This window comes from Tenrec ecaudatus, chromosome 5, assembly GCF_050624435.1.
Source record: "Tenrec ecaudatus isolate mTenEca1 chromosome 5, mTenEca1.hap1, whole genome shotgun sequence".
Lineage (NCBI taxonomy): Eukaryota > Metazoa > Chordata > Mammalia > Afrosoricida > Tenrecidae > Tenrec > Tenrec ecaudatus.
In genome coordinates this window covers 65,466,603-65,493,568 of record NC_134534.1, presented here as the reverse complement: position 1 = coordinate 65,493,568, position 26,966 = coordinate 65,466,603, and the positions used below count along the sequence as shown (strand labels likewise).

At 46.5% G+C, this 26,966-nt stretch overlaps 1 protein-coding gene and 1 non-coding gene across 2 annotated transcripts; both read left to right on the top strand.

The window, feature by feature from the left end:
• The first annotated feature begins 257 nt into the window (after positions 1–257).
• RDH10 (retinol dehydrogenase 10) lies at positions 258–26,966 on the top strand. The gene is made up of 6 exons (XM_075549576.1): positions 258–1,258; positions 2,626–2,861; positions 22,478–22,576; positions 23,746–23,891; positions 25,461–25,592; positions 25,672–26,966. Exons 1-6 carry the CDS (start codon positions 970–972, stop codon positions 25,793–25,795), a joined length of 1,026 nt encoding a protein of 341 aa, XP_075405691.1. The 5' UTR covers positions 258–969; the 3' UTR covers positions 25,796–26,966.
• On the top strand, positions 24,173–24,276 carry LOC142449516 (U6 spliceosomal RNA). Its single transcript, XR_012784671.1, has one exon. It is a non-coding gene; the product is annotated as a U6 spliceosomal RNA (small nuclear RNA).

Genomic DNA, 26,966 nt, shown 5'->3' with positions numbered 1-26,966 from the left:
CTGAGGAGGATGGCCCGTTCCGGCCCGAGCTGTTCCCGCCGCCAGGCCCGGCAGGCGGGGGCTGGGACACCCCGTAGCAGGGGGCGTGAGCCTCGAAGGGAGGTGCGACCGGGGCTGGAGGCAGGCTGCGGTCACGGCCGTGTGAAAGGGGCTTGCCCGCCGCGGCTCCGTGGACGGCGGGCGGGCGGGGGGCTGGGTCGGGGGCGGGGTGCGCCCGGGGGCGGGGAGGGCCGGGCGGAGGGAGGGCCGATGCCGCCGCCGGCGCTTCCCGGTCGTGGGTTATGTAGCGCGGAGCGTGGAGCCCGCTCAGAAGCGGCCGCGAGCGCTCCGAGTTGCAAGCAGCGCTGCGTCGCGGAGCCCGCTGCCCGAGTGACAGCCTCGGGGCGCGCGGGGCAGGGGGACGCGGGGCTGCGCGGGCCGCTGCAAGCCGTTGGGCAGCGCTCGCCCGCGCCCAGCGAGTCTCCCCGGCGCGGCGCTCGCCGGGCCCCGCACCCCACTCTCCCACCCTCTGGCAACTTGAGTCAAGTTGACAACTCGCGAGGCTGCTGACCGGCCGGTGCCGTCTCCGCCGCGCGCCCCTCCCCCGGGTCGAGAGGGAGCCGCCGCGCCGGCTCCGGGGACGCTCGGGCGACCGCCGCTTGGCCATGAGGGCAGCGCGCGCCGCCTAACTTGCGGCTGTCACCGCCGCTGCAGCCGGCCGGGCCCGGGGAGCGCTCCGGACAGCCGCTCCGAGGCGGGCGCAGCCGGGGCCACCGCGCCAAGCCCGGGCGGGAGCGGTCCCGCGCAGGCAGGCAGGCAGGCAGCGGCGCCGCGCACTCCAGCCCGGCGGGCACGTCGGGGGCGGGCGCGGGGCGCAGCCTTCGGGCTCTGGCCGTTCGGACCAGCGGCCCGGGGCCGGGAGCCGGGCTCTCCGGCGCGGGGTGGGCGCGTTCGCTGCCGCTCGGCCGGTGCGCGACCGCGGGCGTCACGATGAACATCGTGGTGGAGTTCTTCGTGGTCACTTTCAAAGTGCTCTGGGCGTTCGTGCTGGCCGCGGCGCGCTGGCTGGTGCGGCCCAAGGAGAAGAGCGTGGCGGGCCAGGTGTGCCTCATCACCGGCGCCGGCAGCGGCCTGGGCCGCCTCTTCGCGCTCGAGTTCGCCCGGCGCCGGGCGCTGCTGGTGCTCTGGGACATCAACACGCAGAGCAACGAGGAGACGGCGGGCATGGTGCGCCACATCTACCGCGACCTGGAGGCTGCCGACGCCGCCGCGCTGCAAGGTAACTCGGACCCGCGCCCAGCATTGTTGGGTCAACCCGCCCCTCCGTCCCCGCGCCCCGCATGGGGGGATGGGAGTGGGGGCCGGTGGCGGAGCCACACAGTCACGGTCAGCCCCGCTCTCCAGGGAAAGAAGAGCCCGTCGATCTTCTGAAAAGCAAGTGGAATTTGCCCCTAATAAAGGCACAGATAGTGAGCAGGCAGAAAGTGTGCCAAAGCCGTATCTGCCTGAGGCCGGAGCTCATTTCGGGCCGTCTGTGGGGTTTCCCAAGCCCACCAGGAACCCGAGAGACTTTGTAACCCCCGGGTTTGGACCCTCAGATTCCTCCCTCGCGTTTGCGATGGGACGCGGCAGTGTCTGGGAAGTTGGCGGAAGACGCGCAGCAGTGTGGTTCTGTGGTCTGAACCGTTTCGAGCAGGGCAAAATTGAGGATTTCACTATAACTTTAGCCACTGGGAAAAAATTAGCATTGTTTCACTAGCGATAACTAAGTGCTTTAGTTACATACTCGGAGCCTGATTGAAAAGATACCTTGTCTCTCGAAGTACTTGAAGGCTTTAAGCCTTTTCGTGAATCTCCCCCATGTTTTTGTTAAACCCCAGGAAATGTATGCTTATTAGTTAAACTGGATCTGATGTTTTTATTCAAATGGGGGGAGCCAAACAAATACCATATGTGCATATCGATCCAGGAAACTTGATTGTGACTCCTACCTTTTGATAAACTTGTTCATCTCCAAGGGAAGCACTGCTATGCTGAGAATTGAGGCAGCACCTTTGCCCCATACCAGTCATTTGTCAATCCAATTCTTGGCAGCTGCATTAGCTTAGAAAACGCAAAAGGTAGAAACTGCAGGTCGGTGTAGGTGGGGTGGGGAGTGGGGGGTGGTGGTGGTGCGCGCGCGCGCGCGCGCGCTCCTGAGCAACTTTACATTTTTTGGCTGTGGGTGAATTCAGGCTGTTAGGATGGTGCGCATATTCAATGAGAGCCCAGGGCCACGCTGTCCTTCTAGTCTTCCCCCTCCCCCTCCCTCCCCCCCAAAGCGTGGTGGGTATGTTTGGGAAAGGGGCCTATTTTCTGGGCTGAGACTAGCACTTTCCAGGTGTCTTTAGCTCCAGGAAGCTGGTCCCATGTGGTCTGACTAACTTGGGCTTGTCAATATTACACACTTTCCCCTAAGCAAAGCTGTCCGGTAAATTGCTGTAATTCCCCAAGACCTTTAGGAGAGGGAGGCAGCTGTAAGCGTAGTTACTGGCAAGCCTCACGGTGTTAGAAATTTGAAGCGCACTGTAGTGTTTTTGTTTCGTGTGGTCTTTGTCCTCTGATTGTGGCGGCACTTACTGTCTGCACCCCCTTCTCTGTTCACAGCTGGAAATGGTGAGGAAGAGATCCTGCCCCACTGTAACTTGCAGGTGTTTACCTACACCTGCGATGTGGGGAAGAGAGAGAATGTCTACCTGACAGCGGAAAGGGTCCGCAAAGAAGTTGGCGAAGTTTCGGTCCTGGTCAATAATGCCGGTGTGGTCTCTGGACACCACCTTCTGGAATGTCCTGATGAGCTCATTGAGAGAACCATGATGGTCAATTGCCACGCACACTTCTGGGTAAATATAAACATCCTTGTTTTTATTGCTGTTCCCTCCTCCGTGAGAAGGTTGGAAGGAGAGAGCATGAACGCCACCTGTGCTCCCTCACCAGCGTTTCCTTCTAATTAGCTGCTACTCCTCTGTGACGAATTACAATGTATGCTGGGTTACTATAAAATAGTTGTTTTCTTCCTCCTACCCCCAATCCAGTATTTCTTGAGAGGGCCAATCATTTTAAACTGTTTGAAAAGCTGCCATAAAAATAGCAAGAGGGAGCATAAAGCCCTGGATTTGTTTATTTTACTTTCTGTAGAGTTTGTAAAACATTGGTGGTTCTTATGAATTCCTAAAGTCAGAGTTTAGGCTTCCAAATTACTGTTCAGCCACATTTTAGAAAGTGCCAAAAATTCTGAGATCAGCTTTTGTGGCCCCATGAGAGTGGTCAGGCCACCCTGGCAGTCATGTAGCACCCACCGAGTCTCCACGTGGTCCATAGTGGTGTCCTTTTGAGGCCACCTCAGGGTTTTGCAGCTGAAAGAAACCTCGCCTCCTGTGGGAACCACTGTAGGAGGGTGCGGGGCCCAGTGACCTAGCGAGCTCAGGTCTAAACCACCTCAGCATCTCACCATCCACTACTACTGTAGCATCTAGAGGGTGGGGAACAGGACTAGCCCCCAGTTTTTCAGCTGAGCTTGTCTGTAATGAGGGTTAGTGTGAAGCTCCCTCCCTTAACACTGCATACTGTTCACCCACATAATGCTTTTTCTTCCTCATAGTATTTCACCTTTACTTTTGTAAAAGGCAGATAAGATCCAGTGACAAAAGGTAAGGAGATACGCTTTTGTTTTTCTTTTCCATAGGCAGAGTAGCCTCCTAATAGAACACAGCAAAAACTGTTTCTCCTAAATAGGTCACATTAAACCTCATTAATTTTTTAGCAGTTGCTTAAAAACTTAATCTGGCTGTAGAAATACTTACTCAGACATTGCTCAATGAACTTCAAACCTTTTCTCTGATCCTGGGGAATTATTTTAATAGTTTTTCTTCTGTTTTTTAAACATGAGCTTAACTCAGATCCAAACCTCTAGAGATGACCATAAAAATAACCTGAGCTAATGTGTGTCTCTGTGTGTGAGGAGTAAGGATTTACCAAATACATGTAAGTACGCGCCATCTGTGGGCACACTGTGTGTTTGTTGTGTGCCGCAGGAGGGAACTGAATGAAAGCTCTGTGACTATGCAGGATCCATGAAAGAAGGTACAGCACATGACAAAGGGAATGAGGGGTGACCAGGTGGGGAAGCGTGGGCACGACTGAGTAAACCAGGCAGTGCAGTTGATCATGAATTGTGTGTGATTGGCATAAAACAAGCCGCCATAAAAAGGGTACAGAAATCACAGGTGGACCTAAGTTTCCTCTGCAGAACAGTAAGGTTGAAGGCGCCATGGAAACTCCAGCTGATTTTGGTCGACTAGTTGATCTCAAACATGCATAACCCAGGGTAGATTAGTGATGGCCACTTGCAGGAGATTGACTTGTACAACAGCCTTTGACTAAAGTGACACAAGATACCCTGTCAGTTTTCCCCACATACAGAACTATGAAGCTTAGCTATCTTGAATGCTTTCTCTAAAAGCATGATTTTTCTGACTTAAAAATTCCAAAAGTAACTAGCTTGCTAAAGAAAACCCATAGGATCTGCAATTAAACACGTAACGGGAGAGAGCAGTTCTTTTCTACATGCCATGTAATGGAGAGTCCTGATTGAGGGTGTACAGAAAAAGAAAATCCCTAGCCTTAGCTTTGGAAGTCAGCCTAATAAAATTTCTAAGGAAAGTAAAAAGGATCCCAGCACTGAATCTGTCTACCAACGAGGCACATGCCACCTTCCTAGAGTCCTCACTGTGCTCTGAGATGTTGCTTAACCACTCAATTGGAGTTCTTGGAAGCCTTGTCCGGTATGACGTCACTTCATATTAAAATCTGGGTGGCTCCTGAATTCTCCAGCTGTTTTCCCCCTAAGTAGCTACACTTAAGAATTTATTTTCAATATTGAGTCAGAGAAGTCATTTTAGAGTTGCAAGTTCTGACTTCTTGGCAAGATTCATAATCCTTTTTGAGCAGAGGGGCGTCTAAGCAGCGGACATTTAAGAGAACGATTGCTATAATTTTAATGATTCTTGTTGGTTATGGGTGGTGGTGGTGATGGTATTGTTTTAAATGATGTAGCAAGAGCCACCAGAATTTAGCTTTTCTTCCCATGGTCCTCTTAGGTGAAAATGTTGGTGATACATTTTCAAAGATGTATTGGCATGCACAATTGCCCTTCTAGTGCATGCCCATCACTTGACTGCCAACCAGAAGAAGGCTCCTGAGAGAGCAGCCAGTGAGAGCAGAACTCCAGGAGGAAGTGTGTCTTCTTTTCTGTGTGTTGGTGGAAAAGGAAGTTACTGTACATGTTTTAAAGGGAGCTCACGTAAGCAAAGACTGGTTCAGTCATGTGAACAGATCTTGAGCCAGATTCTTAAATAGCAGTGGACATCTGCCCCCCCCCCCAAAACAAAACAAAAACAAAAAAACAAAGAGTGTTGCTCCTGACTCTAATTATGAGTCATGTCCAGTGAAGGAAAGAAGCCTGGGGACTGGTCTGCTCACATTCTGCTGAAGAGCTATGTGTTGCCCCTGCTAGGCCATTTTTCCTGCTATTCCCCTTGCCCAGCATGCGTCCTCCTCCCCACATGCCTTGTATGTCCTGGCTCGGGTTCTCGGTGTGACCTGCCCTCCCCACTCCTGCTCTTTTCTGGCAGTTTTTGCATAGAGTGACCAGGCACTTTGAAGTCCATCTTCTCCAACCCTTTGCTTTCCAATGACGCTGCAGTCAAATCCTTGGCTAAGACTTTCCTTGAAGCCCTGGTCGAGACTGTTGTCAGTCCCATCATGTGGTGCATAGCACATACTCTCAGGTGTAACTTTCAGTGCTTAGTAAGTGTCCGTATTGTTCCTTAGTCCATTCTTGTCTACTTCAGGATGTACGTAGCCTACAATTCAAAGTAGATGGCAAGTGGATTGAAGATTGTTGAAGTACATCTGTTTTCCTTTGCCTAGAACAGAACTCTAAGACACTGGATAAATGTTTGATAATAAATCTAGGCTTCTGTTTAAATATTTAGAAGTAACCTATGCAGAAAATTCCCACATGGGTTTGTGTTCTGAAGTTTCAAAAGCTAAGCGCTATATTGAACTAACTTACAAGCTGTGTAAGACAGATGATATTTCAAAGGGGTCATCAGCTCACACGTATTGCTTGTAGCTCTGGTTTACTACATACATTTTCCCATTCCTCGGTCTGCACAGCTGTAGTACTGTCATGTGTTCTGTGCATTGATGTGAAGTTGGTGGCTTTAAGAAGTCAAGTGTTGGTTAATAAAATCAGCTGAATCAAGCTCAAGTTGAATGTATGGCAACCATTGAATTTGCCCAGTAACCAGGCTTCAAGGAGAAGCTTCTACAGTGCTTCCTTCCTTGCCACTCAGCCATGCCCTGGTAAAGGGTTTTCACAATGTGAGACGCTATTTGCCCAGCCCTCTCTAGTCATCCGTGGGTCTTCACCTTCTAGTACTCTGCTCTCTCAGGAACCTTCTCCTGGTTGCCAGCAGGTGATAGATTTGGAGGGAGAGAGGGGGGTATTATTGTAGGTTGTACTCAGCGCAACCTGCTGTGAAACAATTACCTTAAGATCATGAGACGAGAGAGAGTATGTAATTTTAAAAAAATGTGAGGCTCCGTCAAGTCAGCTCTGACTTAAGGCCACCAAAGTGTATCAGAGTAAAGCTGTTTTCATGGGGTTTTCAATGGCTAACATGTTGGGAGTCGGAGTGCCTTTAGGTAGACTCAGATGACCAGCCTTTCCAGCGCTTGGCAGCACTTGGCACATTAGTGGTTTGTGTCACCCAGGGACTGACTCCCTGTGCAGTGTGGTGCACTTTAACTCTGAAGTGATCAGAGCAGTCCTTCCTGCCCTTAGGTTCTCTGGGTGAGATGAAAAAATCTGAAAACACCTCGGTCTCCCCTTTGAATGAGGAAAAGGTAGCCTCCATACAGGATCTACAATCCATTTCCCCCAAAATGTTAATACTGCTTCACTTGCATTTTTTGGTTTTTTTTAAAAGAGTAGAATCTTATCTTGCTAGTTCTAACAGCCGAAGTGTATCTCCAGTTCTTGTTCTGACCAAAGAACTACATCTGACCCATGTTTGTAAGCAGCAAATTGATCACTGATTAACCAAAAGGAGAAGGCAAAAGCATTTTATGTTGTAGAACAAATTTTGCATGGTAAAGGGCTAAATCTGTCAAATAGCTAGTCAGTAATTTACTTCTATTGATATGGTAGTCAGACAAGATAATTGGTAGTTAATTAATAGGCCACTTAACTTAAAAGGTTTCACAGTTTTAAAATACTAATTACTGAATTAGGCATTTATCTATATCCAAATGTCTAAAGTCTATTTAGTTAAAATCCATCCAGGAAAAGTAAAAGCCCCCCAGCTAGATCTGAGTAATGCAGCACTTAAAGACATTAGTACCTCATATCACATGAATGTCCCTAATCATTAATGCTTAAGCCCTTGGTGATTGACTGGGTTTTAATCTCCAGCACTGTAGTCCTCTGTTCTTGAGTTAGGAGTGCTGGTTTTCTTTGAGGCCTCTTAGATTTAGGATTTAATCAAAATAAGCCAGTCTTCAAGTATTTAAATAAAACTAATTGGACAAAGGTTCCTCCTCCATAACAGAATACTAAAACTCATAAGACTTCTAGAGAGTAGCTAGTGGGAACGTGGAGTTCTGACTTATTGGTGTGTCTTAAGTGGACTTGGAATAAACACATGTCATCTTATTCTCGGTGATGCCCTGGTGTGGTGACATGAAGACCTGAGGAAAGCCCATGTGTTTCACTTGAAGCAGCTGCTGGGATAGTGGACCCTGTGCCTGAAAGTTGTCCAACACCAAGTGAGGTCATCTCCTTGAGCTCTGCATTTCTGTAGGTGATAAATAACATGCTGAGCCCCAATCTATAGCTAGTGAACATCAAAGTCTGTGATATGATAAAATGTCGGATGGACCTACATGCTGAGCAGAACACTAGAACCCATGTCAGATTGAAAGCGTCCCAACATCCACGTGTCCTCTAATTTGTGGTTTAGGAAATAGGGCCACGTAGCCAGTGTCACAACTTCTGTTCTGTGTGAAGGAAAAAGAATGGCCATGGTTTCCTAAGTGCCGGATCCAGTGTGTGGCTTGATCTTGATCTTCTGCCCTGAGTGTAAGGATGCTATTCTGTGCGCACGCCTTTCCTCCCTGCCCACCTCTAACTGGGTCAACTCTTTGATCAGCTTCTACTGTGATTTCTCGGGCAGCTCCAAGCCCATACACCTCTCCTGTGTATTCCTTATACTCCCTGACTCTCGGTTCTCCGCGCAGGTCATCACGCCCCAGCCTGTTCTATTATTACCACCATAAACTTGGATTCCCCGCTTTCTCTCCCCACCTCCTACTTTGTACCTTCAGTTCCCTGTGCCTGGGCTTGGGAAAGAGCTTCTAAACTTCCCTCCCGACTTAACACTCTGCTCCCCCACCTGGGGTGATCTAAACCGGACTCAGGTTTGTTAGAAAAATCCATCCCGTTGCCATTAAGTCAATTTTGACTCTTAGTGACACTCTATCGGGCTTCAGAGGCTTTAAATGTTCACTGGTGTGGGCAGCTTCATCTTTCTTCTGCAGAGCGCCTGGTGGGTTTGAACCACCAGCCTTGTGTTGAATAGTCCCATACCTCACCCACAGCACCTCCTTCCAGCCAGTGCTTGGCCATGCTGTTGGAAATGCATGCAGCCCAGCCTCGCTGACATGACATCTTCCGGCTTCCCAAGCCTGATTTTCATGTCTACCCTCCCGCATCCACACCTGCTCCATTGCCTGCTGCACCCCAATCTCTAGCCAGCTGGAACTCGCAGGATACCCGAAAGGAGCCCTGCACACGCAGGCTTCCTGCAAGAGCCTCTGCTGGTTCTTTGACCACTCAAGTCTTGCCTTGATGGGACACGAAAGATGCTGAATAGTTCAGTCAACATATATCATCACTCTGCTGAGAAAGAAAAACACCAATTTCAAAGTATCTTCATTTCGACCATCTTTATATAAGGGGCTTCAAAAAGCTTGTGAGGAAAAACTGAAATTAAAAGGTAATGGAAGAAGCGAGATTAGTTGTTTAAACTGTTGAATAAAAAACTGAAATGTAAAACCCCCACCTAATTTATAATAAAGTTGTTAAAAGAAAAGACCTAAATTGGAGACAGGCAGGTAGCCTTGGGTAATGGAATTTTCCACGAACCTCTTGAAACCCCTTGTATTTTAAGGATGAGGAGAAAGGAGCACAGGTGGGACAGCCGCCTGTGACCAGCTCTGCTAACCTAACACTGGGCACTTTGAGCCCACCCTGCAGCGCCACTGAAGCACAGACCTGGCCATGCATCGTGACGATCACAGCCAGGAAAGCCCCGAGGAGCAGCTCTGCTGTGTAGACCGGGAGTCGGGCCTCCGGCAGCTGACAGCAGTCACAATGGAGGAGGTGGTCCCAGGGGACCAGTCAGGAGTTGTTGGTTCCGGGACCGTAGTGAGATGATTATTTGTCTCGATTACTGGAAGCAAAGGTGGTATTTGTCCTTTTCCTCCTCCATTATTTTTACATTGCAGGCTTTCTCTGCTCTCTGCCCAAGTAGATAGAAATTAACCTGTAGGACATGCCAAAGTAGAAGCACTCTTTAACCTGTGCTAACGCTAACACCGATTGAATGGCGTTTTCCAAGAGGCGGAATGGGGAGTGCCCCGAGTACAGAGCCGTTCACAGCAGGCTGGGGGCACCCAGGGCCTGGGGAAGAAGAGCAGAGGGAGGTTAAATACTTAAGTGGTCGCATTCTTTCCGGTTTTCTTGGTCCCCCCCGCACCCCCCCTTTCATCTCTTGTTTGTTTTCACTCTAATCTTGCTTCAGATTTTCTAGGTTTTTGGCAAATCCCAGTACACTGATTTTCGTAACTTGAACATCTCTAAGCCATGGCAATCAGAAAATTCCTTTCAAGCAATTTGATAACCTCACTGAGGAGTTAGAATGATTTTTTTAAAGTTTTATGTAAGTTTCTTCTTGCTTTAAGGAGTATTAGTAGCAACTTCCTATAAAGTGTGTTGCTGTTAATTGGGAAACAAAATTAAGCCTGCTTTGATGATGAGAAGTAGCGAGTTTGCAGCCGTATAATCCATATGGATAGCTGCTGTGCATATTGGTTTGTGTTGGTTTGCTGGGTGAGTGATAACAGAAGGCCCATGTCTCCGATACAGTTACAGACAGCAAGTCTGGGAAAACTGATTCAAGGCTGTGAAATTCTTGATTGTACATGATTTTGGACCCCCAAATTGCACTGTGCTGAAATTCCACTAGGGGGTGTACTGGCAGGGTGGATCTGTATCTCATTTCCTTCTACACACAACCTATATTTTCTTATGAGACTGGGGCTTTTTGTAGCTAACTTTTAGAATATTGAAAAAATAGAGGTGATATCATCGAAAATATCCCCTGAATTGCTCAGCAAACAATAAGCTTCCCTGGTCAGTGAAGAATGTCTAACTTGAGCATTCCTCTTCCTTAGAAGGGTGGGCTCTTCTAAGTGGGTTCAGTTGACAGCAGCAGCTCAAAAACACGTGAGTTTGTTAATGGGGGAAGTACAGTTTTGAGAAAGATGATGCGTTTGGGTGCACAACTTGAGAATGTAATCACGGTCACTGAATTGTGCCCCATAGAAACTGTTGTTGTTGTGTGCTCTGTATTCTCAGCAAAGATTATGTAAAAGAAATTCCTAAAATCGAAGTCTTTAACAAATGGGATATTGTTCCCTGTCAGCTGAATGAGTTCAATCCAGTGTTTTGAACCTATAACCCTGGGATCAGATTATGTTCATATGTCAGTAAACGGCTAGCCACAAGGCCTGCCCTTCAAACCCACCTTTCTACTCAGGAGAAAGCTGAAGTTATGTGCTGCTGTAAGGCTCTACAGGCCCAGAAATGCTGCATCGGCTCACTGTGAGTCAGAACGGACTCTAGGGCAGTGGATTTTATCTCAAGTTAGTGTGAACAACAACAATGGTATTGCTAGAAACTTTGTAGGGCAGAATAAAAGTAACCCTGAATTACACAGTTGTGAGGTTTGTAGCAGCAGAGTGTTTGACCACTGCGCCACCAGGGCCTGGAGAGAAATAGTGAGCTATTCAGAGGACACTGCCTATTTGCCCGACTGTTAGCTGACCGAGGAGCTCCGTGCAGGCAAACCCTTGGTAAGCGTAATTGAAAACTCATAGGACCAAATTTCTTAATGCTTTCTTGGCAAATGTACAGATTCATAAGGTAAGTAAAGAAAAACGTCTTACCTGTTTCGTTGTTCAACGCTATTAAAACAGCACTGTTTGGATTATCAGCAGCGTTGGCCATAGGATTTAATCAAGTTGACCACTTTCAGTCACCTGGATCTATGCTGCTGAAAGAAGTTCTATATCATCTCAGGGAGCACTGGTGGCGTAGTGGTTACAAGTTGGGCTGCTAACTGCAAGGTCAACAGTTCGAAACAGCCCTGCCCTATAGTGTTGATAGGAGTCTGCAGCAACTCAATGGCATTGAGTTTGTTTTTTTCGTGTGTTTACATCAACTCTGCTCTAGGGCAGGGGTTACCCTTTCTTAGGAAGGTATGCCAATAGGTTTTACTTGATCTTCTCCAGCATAGCCCATTCTTGGATTCTTTCTTTCTTCCTTTTTCCTCCTCTAGGTTATTTGTCAATTCTCTTAAAACTCAAGTTCACACCTGTCAGGGACCATTTTCCTAAATGCTCTGAAACTAAAATTAAGTGAACCGCAGGGAAAAAAATTGAATATCCTCTCATAATGATCATAAAACTTTCAACACTGCAGCAAATGCTGCTAGAATATTTAACAAGTAAGGGCAATTACTGCCTCGACCTTGAGTGGTGTCAAATTAACCCAGCTGACAAGTCACTTACCATGAACTCACATTTGGAAACAAAACATGAGTGGCTCGGTGAAACTTTCAAAGACAGGCAAATGTGTGAAAGGTGGGTAAGGGTTTGCTGGTTTGTGGAAACGTCCCTCGATTCTCTCATTTGCTGTGTGCACAAAAAGTGAATTTCTTGCCTTTCCTTCAAATAGATTAGTTTTGGGAATTTTGAATATTAAGATGGTTCAGCTTGTTGGTGTTATTCTAAACAATGGGCCTCAAAAGAACACTTTCAAATCAGTGTAGCTGGGAAAATATTTGTGGTGTCACTTATGTAAGCACATGGGTATTTTGAGGACAAGTGAAACTTAAAATTCAAAGCCTGAATTTTCCCACCTGCAAATTGCCATTAACATACTGCCCCCTACTGATTTCTCAAGGGCTTTTGAAACAGGATAGTCTACAGTCTCTTGGGCAAGAGAAATATAAGGTATACTAAATTATTTTAAAATAATTCTGTACGAGCTTTGTAGTAGTTTGTGTTTGCTGGGCCCTCTTCCTTCAAAGATTGTGATTTATATGTAAAATGGTAGCTTTCTTCTAGTTAAATAGCACTGAAAAAGAGAACTATGTGGGAGCAAGTGACACTGTTTACCAGCATCATCTGACTGGGCTGCTGCAGTAGCTGCTAACAAGCGACATGAGGGTTTGAGGCTTCCCCTAGTGGTTGGTAGTTGCTCGTGACCAGATGAGTGGTCTGGCCCCGTGTGGAGGGCAGGGAGAAGTAGGAACCATACGTAGTAAGAACCAGAAAGTACAGGAACTTGATGGAACACCGTGACCCAAAATGGGTTTCACATACAACCCAAATAGCCTGTAAGTAGATGCTTAATGAGGTATGTGTGCATTCACTGTACTTTTATATAGCACTTAAATTTTACAAAGCTGTTTCATAAATGCTCTTCTCTCATTTGAGCCTCATAGCAATTCTGACTTAAATAGGGGCATTATTCCCGTTTTTATGGGTGAGGAAGCAAACCTTCAAAAGGCTGTAGGACTTGCCTGAGGTCATCAGTAGGGAAAGAGAAGCGAGGGCTCAGCCCCTCATCCCAGAGCTCCAGATTAGATCCCGGGCAGGGAGCTGTCAGGGCCACACATTGCCTCTAGGGCTCTTGGCTGAGCAGAGTTACACTCCGGCCCTGTAGTTTAACACAAGAATCTTCAAATGTTTTTTATCACCATGGTTAGTTGCAATGATTGATTAGCCATCGCATAATGTCTCCAGAAAATCTATTCTGTAAATTAGCCAGCATGTAAAATGCTGCCCTAAGATACCAGTACCACATGAACGCTGTCTTGTCAAAGCCCAGCCCATCTGTTCTGTGGCTCCCATGTTTCCCGCAGTCTCTATCCAAGGCAGTTATTTCACTGAGACTGGAGCGGTGCAGCCGAGGCCCCCCCTTCCTAGCTTCCAGACAGGGAGAGGTAAAGACTGGGAGGAACGCTTCCACAAAGATGCACGCAACACAGGTCTGTGAGTACTTTATATCCAGGTTTCAATAGCAGGATGGCTTAAGTTTTCCTCTTGTTTAACTCTTGAACAATATAAAGCCTCTATTCTGTTATATAATACTTCTAAGGGGACCAAACTTTCAGATAGCTTCATAAACGGTATCTTTGGAGACGTTAATCATGGATTTCAAAACTGAAGAAGCTAGACTTAACTAGACTGGCTGGTAAGAGTCAGCACTGTCGGCCTCCAAGAGCAGTTCTTCACAGTAGCAGAGTGGTAGATTGGGGGTGCTGACAAGCAGGAAAGTCTCCGAGTTCTGAACAAGGTCTGTTCCTGCATGTGCCTTTAAGTCAAATTTGTAGCGAAGTCAGAATAGGCGTACGGTTCTTATTTACCCTTACAGTAGGGCAAGGAGGGGCCTTGGTAGCCCAGTGAAGTATTGGGTTGCTAAGCTAACGTTTGGTGGTTCAAACCCACCAGCTGCTTAGTGGGAGGAGGAGGAGGAAGCAGGCTGTCCCCCTAAAGATACAGTGCCTTGGAAGCCTCATCAGGAAGTTCTACTCTGTCCTGAAGGCTCAGTGGGTTGGGGAAGTTCAAGAAAAAGGCTGAAGCTTTGTCAGTGATTTCAAGCTGCAGGTCAGATGGATTGTAATGAAGAATTTGTCGTAAGGGGTTGGTTCCATTATTTCCAAGTTGTCCATACCTCAGCCTTCATAGCCTAGCCCCTGCCTGTATCAACTGTGATTCATTTTTCAGTGCACATATATTATAAACCTGGAAAATGTCTGTAGGAAATGGAAGAGAGGACCATCACTGGCCTGTGTGGAACTTGAGTTGCTAATGTGTGTATTTATTTCTAGAGTGGGCCTTATGGGGCCATCTCCACCGCCACCCTCAGTTTGGAAGAAATAGCTACTGGCATCCAGTGGTTTGAGGACAGGGATTCTGTTCCCATCACAGACTGAGACGCTGTCCTCGAGCCTTGGATCCCCAACGTTGAGTGCATGTTAGCAACACCTGTGGAGTGTTGTATCGCAGGGCCTGAGTCTGGGATGTGACCTGGGCCCTGGATGATGCTAGTGCGTAGCAAGGTTTACCAACCATTGCTTTGACTTCTGTACTCTTTAAGGTTCTTTCATCGATCTTTCACGAAGATCTCTCTAGCAATACCTAGCACAGCACAAACAGGAGCCCTGGTTATGCGTTCACCTGTGATCCGCAAGGTCAGCTGCTCTGGGGGAAGAAAGATGGGGCTTTTGACTGTTATAAAGAGTTACTATTTCCAAAGCCCACAGGGCCAGATCTACCCTGCCCTGTAGGGTCGCTGTGAGTCGGCATCAGCTCAATGGCAGTGAGTTTTAGAACATTGAACAAAAAAACCTGCTGCTACTCATGGAGTTAATTCTGACTAATAGGAACCTTACATGGGTTTCCTGGAGCAGATAATCAATCTTTCTCCTTCAAGCAGCTGGGTTTGAACCACTGACCTTGCAGTTAACAGCCCAGCACCTAACCCACAACATCACCAGAGCTGTTCATCCTTAAATATATTGGGTGATATCAGTTGCAGCTTATTTTACAAATGAGTTTTCTTTCACTAATAAGTATCTTGTGAGTATATCCTTAATTTAAGTAAAGAGTTGTTTGTTTTTTTAATTAAGGCTCTACTGTAAGCAAACTGGAGAAAAATGAAGAATTTGAACTATTTGTACTTAAAGAATTAAAAGGATGGTGGGAGAAAAGCAGGAGGACATTCCTGGGCTGGGCTTTTGGAACAAGGGCAAGGGAGTCCCGGCCTGCGCCTGGTGGGGCTCGGTGCTGGGGTCATGCCTAGTGGTCACAAGAGCAGAACCTCTGCCCTTTGGGAAATTTGTTGTATTTGAATTTTTGACTTGAAATTCAAGGGACTTGAGCTAGGGGGAAAGCAGAGGCATCAATGACAACCTGTTTTCTGGAAGGTGATGGTTTTCATCCTGTCAGAGTTATTAAATCAGGGCAGGGGGAAACAGGTTTCCAGAGATAGTGCTGGCCATTCAGTTTAGGTTAACGCATTGAGCTTCTCTGGTGTAACAGAAAAGAAAATCAATGATTGTTTCATCTGTAATCTACAGTTTAATACATGGGCAGCAGGAATTCAACTTACTTTAAAGGCAGAACCATGGCAACATATAAATATTTAATGAAGTAGATGTGTTTACTGATCGCCAGATGCTGCCAACTGCACTAATGGAGTGGATACCTCACTGAGTCATCCATGAGTCTTATGAAAGTAATACTGCAGTGTTACGACTTGTATTTTGAACGTGTGGTCGGAACTGAAGAAAGAATTATTGAATATAGAACAAGTTTGAGCCAAGACACCTTGGAGAGCTCATCTTTATCTCACAAATACAGACACGAGGAGGTCAAGGGCCCACAGGAAGGTCGGGTGATGAGCAGCGTCAGCACTTATGGGGCTCTCGGGACTTCACAGTACACTCGGTGGATCCACAAAATACGGAGCAAGGGCAGTTTAAATCACCCACTTTCTGCCAGATCTCAGGTATAAGCGAAGGCTGCTTTCTGAGGTGCTGCCTTGGGACAGAGTGGGCCCATCTGAGAGCCAGAGGGAAGGCGAGTTAACGATGCATCTATTTTCGCTGAGTAACCAACGGTGTCGTCATCTTGATGTGGTTGCAGAGCAAATGGAGGAGTGTCTGTGCGTGTGTGTGAAGTATTAACTGCTGATGTCGTTCAAATGCTAAAACTAACCTGTGTGGATGCAGAAGGAAAGCATTTCTTATAAGAATGATCGCAGGCACACAGTAGCACTGATACAAACTTGCCTGTGATGTGTTCCTCCGTCTCTGAGGAGAGAACATCTTGTCTCGGTCTCGGGAACTAGGATGAACACTGTGAAGTCTGAGAATGTATTGCCTGGCTTGCATATCTTGGGGCGATATTGCACAATTGGTCAGACCTTTCCATCTCTGCAAACTCGGGGGTGGGGGTGATGACTATCTTGAAGCTCCGACAATTTTGGAATTTGTATTGTTGAACACTCTTAAAATATTTGTCTGTGAATGCTAGCAAGTGTCCGTGAGGCTTTTACTTGCTAGTGAGTGGTCATTTGCGACAATGACTTTTTTTAAGGGACACTCTATTGGTCCAAACAGAACTTCTAAAACTTGGTGGTGGTGGTGGGTTTAAGCACTAACAACAACAAGAACAGCATTTCACCATTTGCCCTTCGTCCAAGGTAGCGCCCACCATTAACCCAGGAACACACGCTCGTTTTACTAACCCTCTGAGCGCACTCCTACTTTCAGTGCGTCAATAGCTTGTGCTGTGCAGTCCTTGCTTTCCTGGCGCAGCAAGCGAGTTCCTAGTGAAGAGTGCCACCAGGTGTCATTTCAGCCTTGTAGGTAAGCAGGAGGTTATGTTTTTGTGATCTTGATCAAGATAAGCCTTCATTGTACCTTGGATGGGGGAGGGGCAAAAGGGAAGAAGAGTTACTTAGCTGTTTGAAGAGGGGGCACTGAAAGAATTTCCAGTTCAATGCCCTTTGTTTAATGTCTTATTTTGTTTCTTTTCACTTCCACCTCCTTGATGCCTTTTTTCAGAGATTCTTAAAACCTTTAAGAGAAGGGGTGCTAAGGATGTGAATGGGGTCCTCATCATGATGTAATTGTATGTTCCGCTTTGGAAGTAAACATCTGCTTTTTCTTGGCAGTTCGAATAAGAGATACTCGCATTAAGTAACTTCTTGAATTGACCGCAGGACAATTATGCAAATGTATTACTGTAATACGGTGGGTGACCTTGTCCTAATGAGCGAAATCAACTTCGCTCTTCCCTTGGCGTCCATTAACCTGGAATTGCTTATGAATATGGGGAGGGGGAGACGGCACAGCGCAAGCGATTTGACAGTTTTACCCACGCCTTTAAAATATCCATCTCCAAATTTCAGAAGTCAGGATTTGCCAGCTAGCACCTGGCTTCATGCCTGCCTTTGTCCCACACTGGGCTGATTTGACTTGACACCGTGGCTGCGGCTCCTGGGCTGCACAGCCTGTCATTAGGAGCGCCGTGCATGAACCAGAGGACTGGCCTTGGGGGAAGTTAATTTGGCGTAAAACCTACCTTTCAAAGACCCCCAGACATGTGACGTGGCATGTCTTAAGTCCAGTTACTTGCGTTCTTTCTAAGTTCTTATTTACACTATAAATCTGTCTTTCACAGTGATCTTTCAAAGCACCTGTGCTTTGAAGAGGAGTCCCAGGGAGGCGCCATGGCGAGCAGTCCCACGCTGGTTAGGCATGTTTCATAGGAATGCCAGTGTCCACTTGAATCACATAGCAACCTTGTCACTTGAACCGCGGCAGATTGTCGCTTTGGGGTCTTGATACAATTACAATGGGTAATCAAAGCCAGATCAATTATAAAGGGTCTTCTGTTTTGTAGGTAAGCTAGTCTTTAGGTCTCTCCCAGCTCCAAATTGTAAACACCCCTGGGTTCAAACGAGGCAGAGGGGTGTGTATTGGTGAATGAGTCTGAAACCGCACCGACCCTTAGCCAATGGTTCTTTCCTGTGTCTTAGGATGTGAGTCTGACTCGCCCTGCCAACCTCCCTGAGCAGCAACTAGCCACAGAGACCATTTCTACCTGGTAACTGAGAACTTGGTAGCCCCTGCTTGGGGTTGATGGAGCACAGCAGCCTTGGTGGTGACTTATCTGAGTCGCCCTCTCAGATGAGCAGTGAGAGGCAGCACATGTAGAAATTTATACATCAGCCACTTGAGAGTCACCCTTTATGTTCATTCTCCTGATGACTCTTTGAGACAAAGTTAAAGATCACGAACCTTAACTTGAACTGACTGGTGTCATGGCAACTAGCACTTCACCTTTTGCTGGTCCCCACCTCATACATGCTACAATATTTGTGCACATTAATAATTCATTGCAAACTGCCAGATTTCTTTGTGCTGTCAAACTGTGTCAGGGACCGACTGTGCTGTGCTATCTCAGATGTCACCTACCAGACTGTTGAGGGCAAGAATAATTAGAAAGGAAAACTAGTCTGGTTACTTGAGAAAATTCCTAGGGGGGGAAATGTGATGCTTTCTAGCCACCCCTTTATAGCATTTTTCTTGTAAAGTTAGGAATCAAATTAGTGTTGATCAAGGCCTACTTGATAATGTGCCCCAGACAGAAGGCAGGAGTTTGGCTGGGAAATAACACACCGGCCATAATTGCTCACTCCAGTCAGGCGGCAAAGGAAATGATTAAACTGCCCGGTGCTCGCTCACATGGACTGGGCTCCAGTGTGAACCGTGAGCAGAGGCTTCAAAAGCAGTCTGAGTGGTCCCGGCATGATTGCTCTCATCCCAGCTTGTCCTGCCCGGCACCTGCTCCGTGTTTGATCAGAGCTTCAGAATCTGGGACCCGCTCGGTGTTCGATAGGATCTGGGCTCCAAGGCTGTGTGTGTGGCCAGGGACAGCTCACGGCACCTCACAGTGTCCTGAAAAACATGTTTGTAAGGCCAACATTGTTTATAGTTGTTGTAATTGTAGAATTGCCTATCACCAGTAAGCCTCTCCTGCTTGAGAACACAGCGTTTTGTCTTAGAAAGGAGAAAAATCGACACATTTGGCAATCATGTATACAGAAGGCCAAATGTGCCCTGGGTTAGGGGAAGAGATGACATGTTTTCATTGGAATATGCACCTGTCACTGCCTTTTTGTTTGAACAGATTCCTCCCTTTCAAAAGAAAGCTTCACATTTAAGCAGACTTGTCTCACACTTTACTAGCTAGAGACTTAAAGGTGAAGTATATTTCCTGGAAATAGGTTTACAACCCCTAATTACAGACGACTTTAGTCACAACCATGTTCAAGCTCTGTTCTTGTTTGCTCCTTTCTTTTAAAAACCAAAGCAGTAGCTAACTGTGTGTGAACCACTCTGCTCCACCTCCAGAGGTTGGGGTAGGATACTTGGCCCAGTAGCCCCCAATCACATTTTCTTTAGAATATGCAGACGTGCCACCCTGCTGGTGTGCAGACAAAACCAGAACTGCTTTCCATTTGTGCTGGGAACTTGCAGTTCTGCCTAGGGACAAGAATAGGGACGACTGCCGTTTTGCCCGTCATTGTAGCGATCTTAGCACAGTGCCTGCATATACTATTGCAGGTGTCCAAGAAAGAGTTGTTGGGTGAGTCAAGACCATCAGACTGACTGCATGTCGGTTTCAGAACTTTTACAACAAATTAAACTGAAAAACAGTTAGGAAGGTGTTAATCTTCTATCACTTACCTTTACATGGTGCTGGAGGTCTGGCTTAGTCATTTAACACCTGCAGGGAGAACCCGCGCGCATGAATATGTGGAAGTCATTAGCACCAGCCCGCTCTGGTGTCTGTGTGTTTCTAATCAGTGAGGAAGGACACTGGCCATTTAAAGGGACGCATACAGCTGACATGAGTCAGATGGGTTAGGAATTCTTATATTTCATATCCTCTGTAATTTCTTTGGATTTAATACTGAGTCTATGCTAACTTAGATTAAGGATTTTAAGTGAATAAATTTATATTCATGTAAACCCTGCATACTAAATTTATCCCATCTTTCAAGAGCAGGTAAATTTAAACTTTTAATACTTGGACATGATCTCTGGGTCATTTCATTGGGAATAATTAGTGATAACTAGATGCTTAGAAGAAGACGTAGAGGCCTGATTACTCCTAGGGATATGTGATTGGTTTAAATGGAACTTTGTAAACTTCTCTGCGAGGTTACTTTGTAGCGAATCTGTGATAGATTGTTGGGATACGCCCTCCAGGAGGCTCCAACTCACTGACCTTACACACCAGAACAGAGTGCATTCCTCAGAATTGCTTTGTTTGAGCCCATTGCCGCTGCCAGTCCATCTCCTTGAGGGTCTTCCTCCCTGGCGGCACGTCTACTTTGCCAAGCATGATGTCCTTTTCCAGGGACTGCTCCTTCCTGAGAACAAGTCTAAAGGGAGTGAGCAGACGTCTTGTGATTCTTGCTTCTAAGGAACATTCTGGCTGATTTTTTTCCCCAAAAATAAATTTATTCATCTGGCCATCCATGGTAATGTTTAATATTCTTTACCAACATCAATTTAAGTACATCAGTTCTTTTCCATTCTCCCTTAATAAATCTAAAGCCCACTGCCATGGAAAAGGTTCTGTCTCAGACTATACATCTCACTGGGAGCAAATAGCCTTTTCTGGTGTTTTGTGTGTGTGTGTGTGGGGGGGGGGTGGCTGATGGGCTTGAACTGCCAACCTTGTGCTTAGCAGTCCAGTGCTTACCTGTGTTCCTTATTCATATCTGTGATATCATGTCACAAACTATAGAACCTAAAGTTACATTCATAATTACCTGAAGGTTCAATTCTCAACTTTTTTGGACTATCAAATAGAAAAAAGTAGTAATTACTGTCTTCATTGCCCTAAACATTCCTGCTTACTATGACCCACCCACACAGAAAAAAAAAAGTTACCCTGAAACCTGTATCTTGGAAAACCAGAGACAAAGTCAAGATAGTCTAGAATAATGCTAGACAAAGGCTTAATGTCCTAGAAACTTACAATAAACAATTTTGGGAGATATTACTGGTGGTATAATATAAAAGATATAACATAATGCTATACTCTGGATTATATATCAGGGATAAATTGTTAAGGCAGAGAAGGGTTTGTGGGGAAAGACAAAAATAAGCATGGCATCGAAGACCTGGACAAACCGGGTCTCATGGGGCAGGGGGGGTGTTGGAGATGGAGGGCAGGAGCGAGAGTGGAGACACTGTGAGGATTGGCAGGCTCGTAGGGCGTCCTGGATTGGAGCATTGGAAACCTTGAGCATTAATGGAATCCCCGTTTTTATCTTGAACATGTAAAACTTATAACAAATTAGATGTTCATGTTTAAAACAAAAGCTCAGTGATACCCTAGCCAAGAAATCCTTTGAGAAAGGAATGCGGCTCTTCTCCGCGTCGGCTGTGTGGTGCTGTTGTTTAAACTTCATAAATCATGGGAAGCGCTGTTGGCAGCAGGACATAACTCAACAGTAGACAGATTGCCGTTTTCTGCTTTCTTTTAAGAAACAGGTTATAAAACCGTTGGGAGTCTGGTAGAATAGTTTAATAGATCATCTGAAGCAATTTGAAGTGATTTTTTTTTGAAGTACAAAGTAGGATTTTGAAAGCCAGAGGGTTAGAGGACAGTGAGAGCTCAATGAATAAGGATTGACACCACCTCTTGGGCCACTGCCCTGGCACTTCTGCCACCTGCCTTTACCAGTCACCTGCCTCCCTGGGAGAGTGACGCCCAGCAAGCCCCACAGTAGGGCGCTGGCATTTCGAATGCTACACGTTCTAGTCAGTGCAAAGGTAGCAGTACAAGACAGTTTCACTTCAGAGGAGTCTATGCCCCCATCCTAAAATGCTTTTTACACCTCCACTTAGTTCATCTTGGTGGCAAAGCTGTGGGTCCTTAAACATAGTCACATGGTCAGCATTTTCATCCAAGACCCCTCTTCACGGGTCAGCTGGAGGGTTCGTGAGGTCATGGGCTACCGTGTGGTAGCACGTCAGTGATTCTGACACAGAGTCATGCCTGAGGTGGGAGTAGTTTGGTTCACTGTCAACTGTCATCAAGTAGATCCTGACTCCTACTCTGTAGAGCAAGGGAGAACTGCCCCTGTGCATTTCCAGTACTTACAACTATTGATGGGAGTAGAGATCCCTTTTCCTTGCTCGGAGCGGTGGTGGTTTCAAGATGATGGCCTTGGGGACTGCAGCCCAGCCCATAACCACTATGCCACCAGGGTTCCTTTGCAGATGACTATCACTTGAAAGGTGATGAAGAGCCTTCTGTTGCTGGTTTCTTCAACGCTGGGCATTGGCCCCTCAGGCTGTTGTCTTACAGTCCTGGTGGCTGTGGGTTGAAATGGGTGCCGAAGGAGCTTGTTGGAGACTCAGGAAGTGTGACGCATGGATGGACGTCCACCCTCGGGCCTTCAGTGGGGTTTCCGTGGATCTGACGCCCTGTCTCGTTTGTTTTCCAGACCACCAAGGCTTTCCTCCCCACCATGCTGGAGACCAATCATGGCCACATTGTGACAGTGGCGAGCTCCTTGGGATTGTTCAGTACTGCTGGAGTGGAGGTTGGTCACACAGGAAGCGTTTCCCCTTTTAACCAGTCACCTTGGGATGAGTACCCCCAAATCCTAAGAAGAATTCGGGAACATTCGTGCGAACTCTCGTGCTGTGTGTAGAATGACCTGACCCACAGGAACAAGGGGCAGGAGACTGTCCCCACTAGACCGCTGTCAACACGGAACCCTGCCTCCCCTGCCATGAAATTGCCCACACTAGTATGACAAAGGCGCAGCAGCCGAGACTGAGTGTGGCCCGTTTTCACGAGCAGTTTCACAGGATGATGCCGAAGGCGTGGGGTCAAGAGTGGAACCATGTGGGGCAGGGGCAGCACTGCGGGGAGCAGATAAACGAGGCCAAAGGTTGATGATCCATTTGAGTTAAGCTCGCCAACAGTGACACTCCGGTGCTAGCTCATCTTATGAGATGAGCCTCACAAATGTGAGGCAGCCAGGACTCTGAGGTTTGTAGGAATCTACCTCTTCACAGAACTAGGCTTAGTCAAAATCTTCACCACATTCAGATTAGAGTATGTGTGTACGGCTCTGTGCTGTCTGTGCCCAACAGAAAACCCCATATCATGCAGCCTCGGCAGCCAAACGATTAATATTTCCGTTCCTGAATTTAAAACCGGGAGGTGGAGAAGAGTCTCTATATTGCATGCCATAAAATTAAGCTCCCATTTAATTTTACCGGGTCTAGTTAGCATTTTCACTTTTGCTTCACTCTGTGAAAAGAAAGATCATAACAACTTATAACCTAGGCAAGACTTACCTTTGTTCTAATAGCATTAAACAAACTGGTTTTTACGTTTGTAAATTTTCCAGACACTTCAAAGTGAACCTCTGTCCAGTTTCAGCTTCAGCTTGTTAGCTTGCATAGAATTCTTCTTGGTGACTTCCCTAAAGTAATACAATCCTTGGTTGATGTGGCAAAAGTGTTCATCTGTTTTTTCTGTTGCTTTAGAAATAGTATTTCTAAAAAAAAAAAAGAAATAGTATTTCTGCAGTGAACCACATCAATGATCAGTCTTTAAAAAGGATTTTGTTTTCCTGGCTTAGTCACCTGGACTTCTTGTACAAAACATCTAACCAAAGCAATAGCCGCAGAGCGCCTCGGGTTGACTGGGGGATTCTGCACACGGTGACCATTTCTCTTCTCGCTGTCTCTGCCCCAGGATTACTGCGCCAGTAAATTTGGAGTGGTGGGTTTTCACGAGTCTCTGAGCCATGAGCTGAAGGCTGCAGAAAAAGATGGCATCAAAACAACATTGGTTTGCCCTTACCTTGTGGACACGGGCATGTTCAGAGGCTGCCGAATCAGGTCAGTCAGAACCCGTCTTCTAATAAAACACTAGTAAAAAATCATCTTTCCAGATTGGAAGATTGCATTTCAACATTGATAAATGCCACATTGGCCAAGTCGGCGTTTTCCAGGTACACAGTTTAGTGTGATTAATTACAAGGGGTTTTTCTCAAAAGGCCATTTCTTTGGAGCTTAGTTTGTATAATATTAACCAGCAAACCCACTGTCAGGTCGATTCCAGCTCAGAAACGGGGAAACTTCCCCGTAGGGTTTCCAAGGCCCTGAATCTCTCCAGGACCGTGCTTGCCTCGCCAGCACATAGACGGAAACCGGAACGATGCAGAGATTAGCATGGCTCCGGCGCAAGGATGACACACAAATTCGTGAAGCGGCCCATATTTTAAACAAATCTCTCCAGGGCCTTTGTGCTGCAGAGCAGCCGGTTAGCAGACAAGTGTGTAGCCGTCGCGCCCGGGGCTCCCTTCTGCAACATCACTGTGGGTTAGGAAAAAGGAGGGTCTCCTGGGGACCACGTTGGACATGCAGCCATCTCCCTGCCCCAAGGGCTGCTTCTACAAGATTTTTTACTATTACCCTCCAGATTGGAAACTTCCTTTTGTGGGGAATATACTTACATTAGAGTCATCACTCCGACAGGCTGGAGTAGACTAGACTCTAAGTGTCAGCTTGCCTCTGACTTGAGCTGAGCGCATAAACAAAACGGGCAGTCGTGTAGAGAGGGTACTCCTGAAACCTGCTCACTTTGAGATCTGGGCTTGGGTCGCTCGGACAGGCTAAGGGAGATAACTGACCAGCTCCCTGTAGGCATCGGGACCTTCTGAACACACAGTGGATGGGAAGGAGTAGTGAAACAGGTCCGGTGTGACTGATAGCCTGCTCCCCTAACATGGAAACTTGACTTGAGTTTCCCCCCCTTATGTCCTTTGCGAGCTGACCACCGAGGGTCTAGAGGAGCAGTTTCCTCTAGAAAAATGGCAGTTACAAGATCTGGTCTGGGGTGGGCAGCAGAAGAAAAACTGCATTGTTGCTTTAGCCCATTCTAGAAAGCAGTGAACTGACTTGAGGGCACGATGTGCATATGCACCTGTTTCCCAGAACCCTCCGCCAAAACGAGTGTATTCACGCACTCAGGAGAGCACACTTGGCTTTCTCTCACGCAGGCTGTGCCAGTATTTGAACCACATCTAACGGAAACTATTCTAAAGGCATTTTCTCTGCCTTTAGTTTTTGTTATGTCTAGCACCTTCTATGTTTGCTATCAAAACAAGCAAAACAAAAGAAACTGAAATATATTCTGAGGCATTGTTAAGAAAAACAAGTTCCTCGTTTTAAGGGAAACCGCCAGTTTGGCTTGTTGTGGGTCTCTCCCCCCACCCCACCCCCAAGTTAGCCTAATGGTGCAGTTGATTCCCTTCCCTCTCACAGTAGTAGGAACATGCGGATGATGCCGCAAAGGACAGAGAGGAGAACAAGCATGCTCCTGGCCCCTCGCTCAGAAAGCCTTCCACGTGTAGCCCCACTCCCGCGTCTCTGGTTACTTCTTAGGCTGCTCTTTACAACTTACAGGAAAGAAATCGAGCCTTTCCTGCCACCTCTGAAGCCCGATTACTGTGTGAAGCAGGCCATGCAGGCCATCCTCACTGACCAGCCCATGATCTGCACCCCTCGGCTCATGTACATCGTGACCTTCATGAAGAGGCAAGTCGGGAGGGCTTCCCGTCTCCCCAGCCTGCCCCTCGGGCTTCACCTTCACTAACGACGGCCCTTTCTCTTTCAGCATCCTCCCTTTTGAAGCTGTCGTGTGCATGTATCGGTTCCTAGGAGCGGACAAGTGTATGTACCCCTTTATTGCTCAGAGAAAACAAGCCACAAATAATAATGAAGCAAAAAACGGAATCTAAGAATCTTTTTGTACGGAATACCATTTGTATCAGAAGATCAAACTGTTTTGATCTGATGCACATCAGCATTACTGACATCCTCCGGAGTCTATGCCCATAATGACTTTTTTTTTAATCAACGTTAAAAAAATAAAGTATCGATTAACTGACTAGAGTAACTGGGAAGATGTGATCAACAAGAATGAAGTTGTTGCCAACAGGATCCTTCTAGAGAGCCAGTCTCCTCGGTACAGGCACGGTGAGGAATCTTCAGACTGCCGTTGCGGTTTGGATGAGGAACGGAAAGTCTGGAGGTAACTCCAGTGTGTCTCGACTGGGTCGCTGTTCCCAATTCCCGTAGTTTATTAACCCTTATAATTAAGCTCTAGCCAGTTGACATCCTTGAAATTTCAAGGACTAAACAGTGCTCTATCTCATGTTTCCTAAATCTCCGTCTTGCAAACCTAATGTGGCTCCTCTTCCTGACATTTGTGTGTTCAGCTCTATTAGGAGGTTTAACAATTCCAATGAAGTCGAGGTGAATGACATTTGCGTTTTAGTCGTGATCAGGTTTCTTTTTTAAAATATTAAATCAGCTGATTTTCAGTTTAATCTTTGAAATATTTCATTATGTATCAATTACTCTGGAGACCTAGTTCTCCCCAAAAACCATGCATTGTTCTACCTGTGAATTTTGCTGCATACAGAAAGTGCCCTTTCCTCAGGAGGCTGCTGTGTCTCACGTCTTTGGATGGACTCTTACCTAGTGTTCATAGCAGCTCCACAGAGTTTATAAAAATGGGACCTTCCACCTAGAAAAGTTTCCATTTTTTGTGCCAACATTGATTAGTGAGGGAGGGGTGGGGATCATATTCTATGGAGTATGTATGGACGGGTGTAAGGATTCTTTTGAAAGTTTTGTTCACATTGTAGGACAGCAAATGAGATTTTTACAGTATTTTTTTGTATAGCAAACTATTTTGTGCCTTGAATTTGGTATGTGTATTAGTGAAGCATTGTAAAAGTGAACTTCTACCTCTGTATCTAAATGTATACCATCCATTTGTAAATTACTATAAACTATTATGTGATTGCTTTTTTTTTTTAGAATGTCTTGTTTAAATAGTGACCAATGTTTAAGGCTATAAAAATAAGCCAACTTTTACTAATTAATTGGGATGTTTTATAAAGG

Bases quoted from the DNA above. Each gene is read 5' to 3' on its own strand.
- RDH10 (XM_075549576.1), top strand. From the start codon at position 970: ATGAACATCGTGGTGGAGTTCTTCGTGGTCACTTTCAAAGTGCTCTGG. The intron at 23,892-25,460 runs GTCAGTCAGAAC...TACAACTTACAG, and splicing joins TTCAGAGGCTGCCGAATCAG to GAAAGAAATCGAGCCTTTCC. The intron at 25,593-25,671 runs GCAAGTCGGGAG...TTTCTCTTTCAG, and splicing joins ATCGTGACCTTCATGAAGAG to CATCCTCCCTTTTGAAGCTG.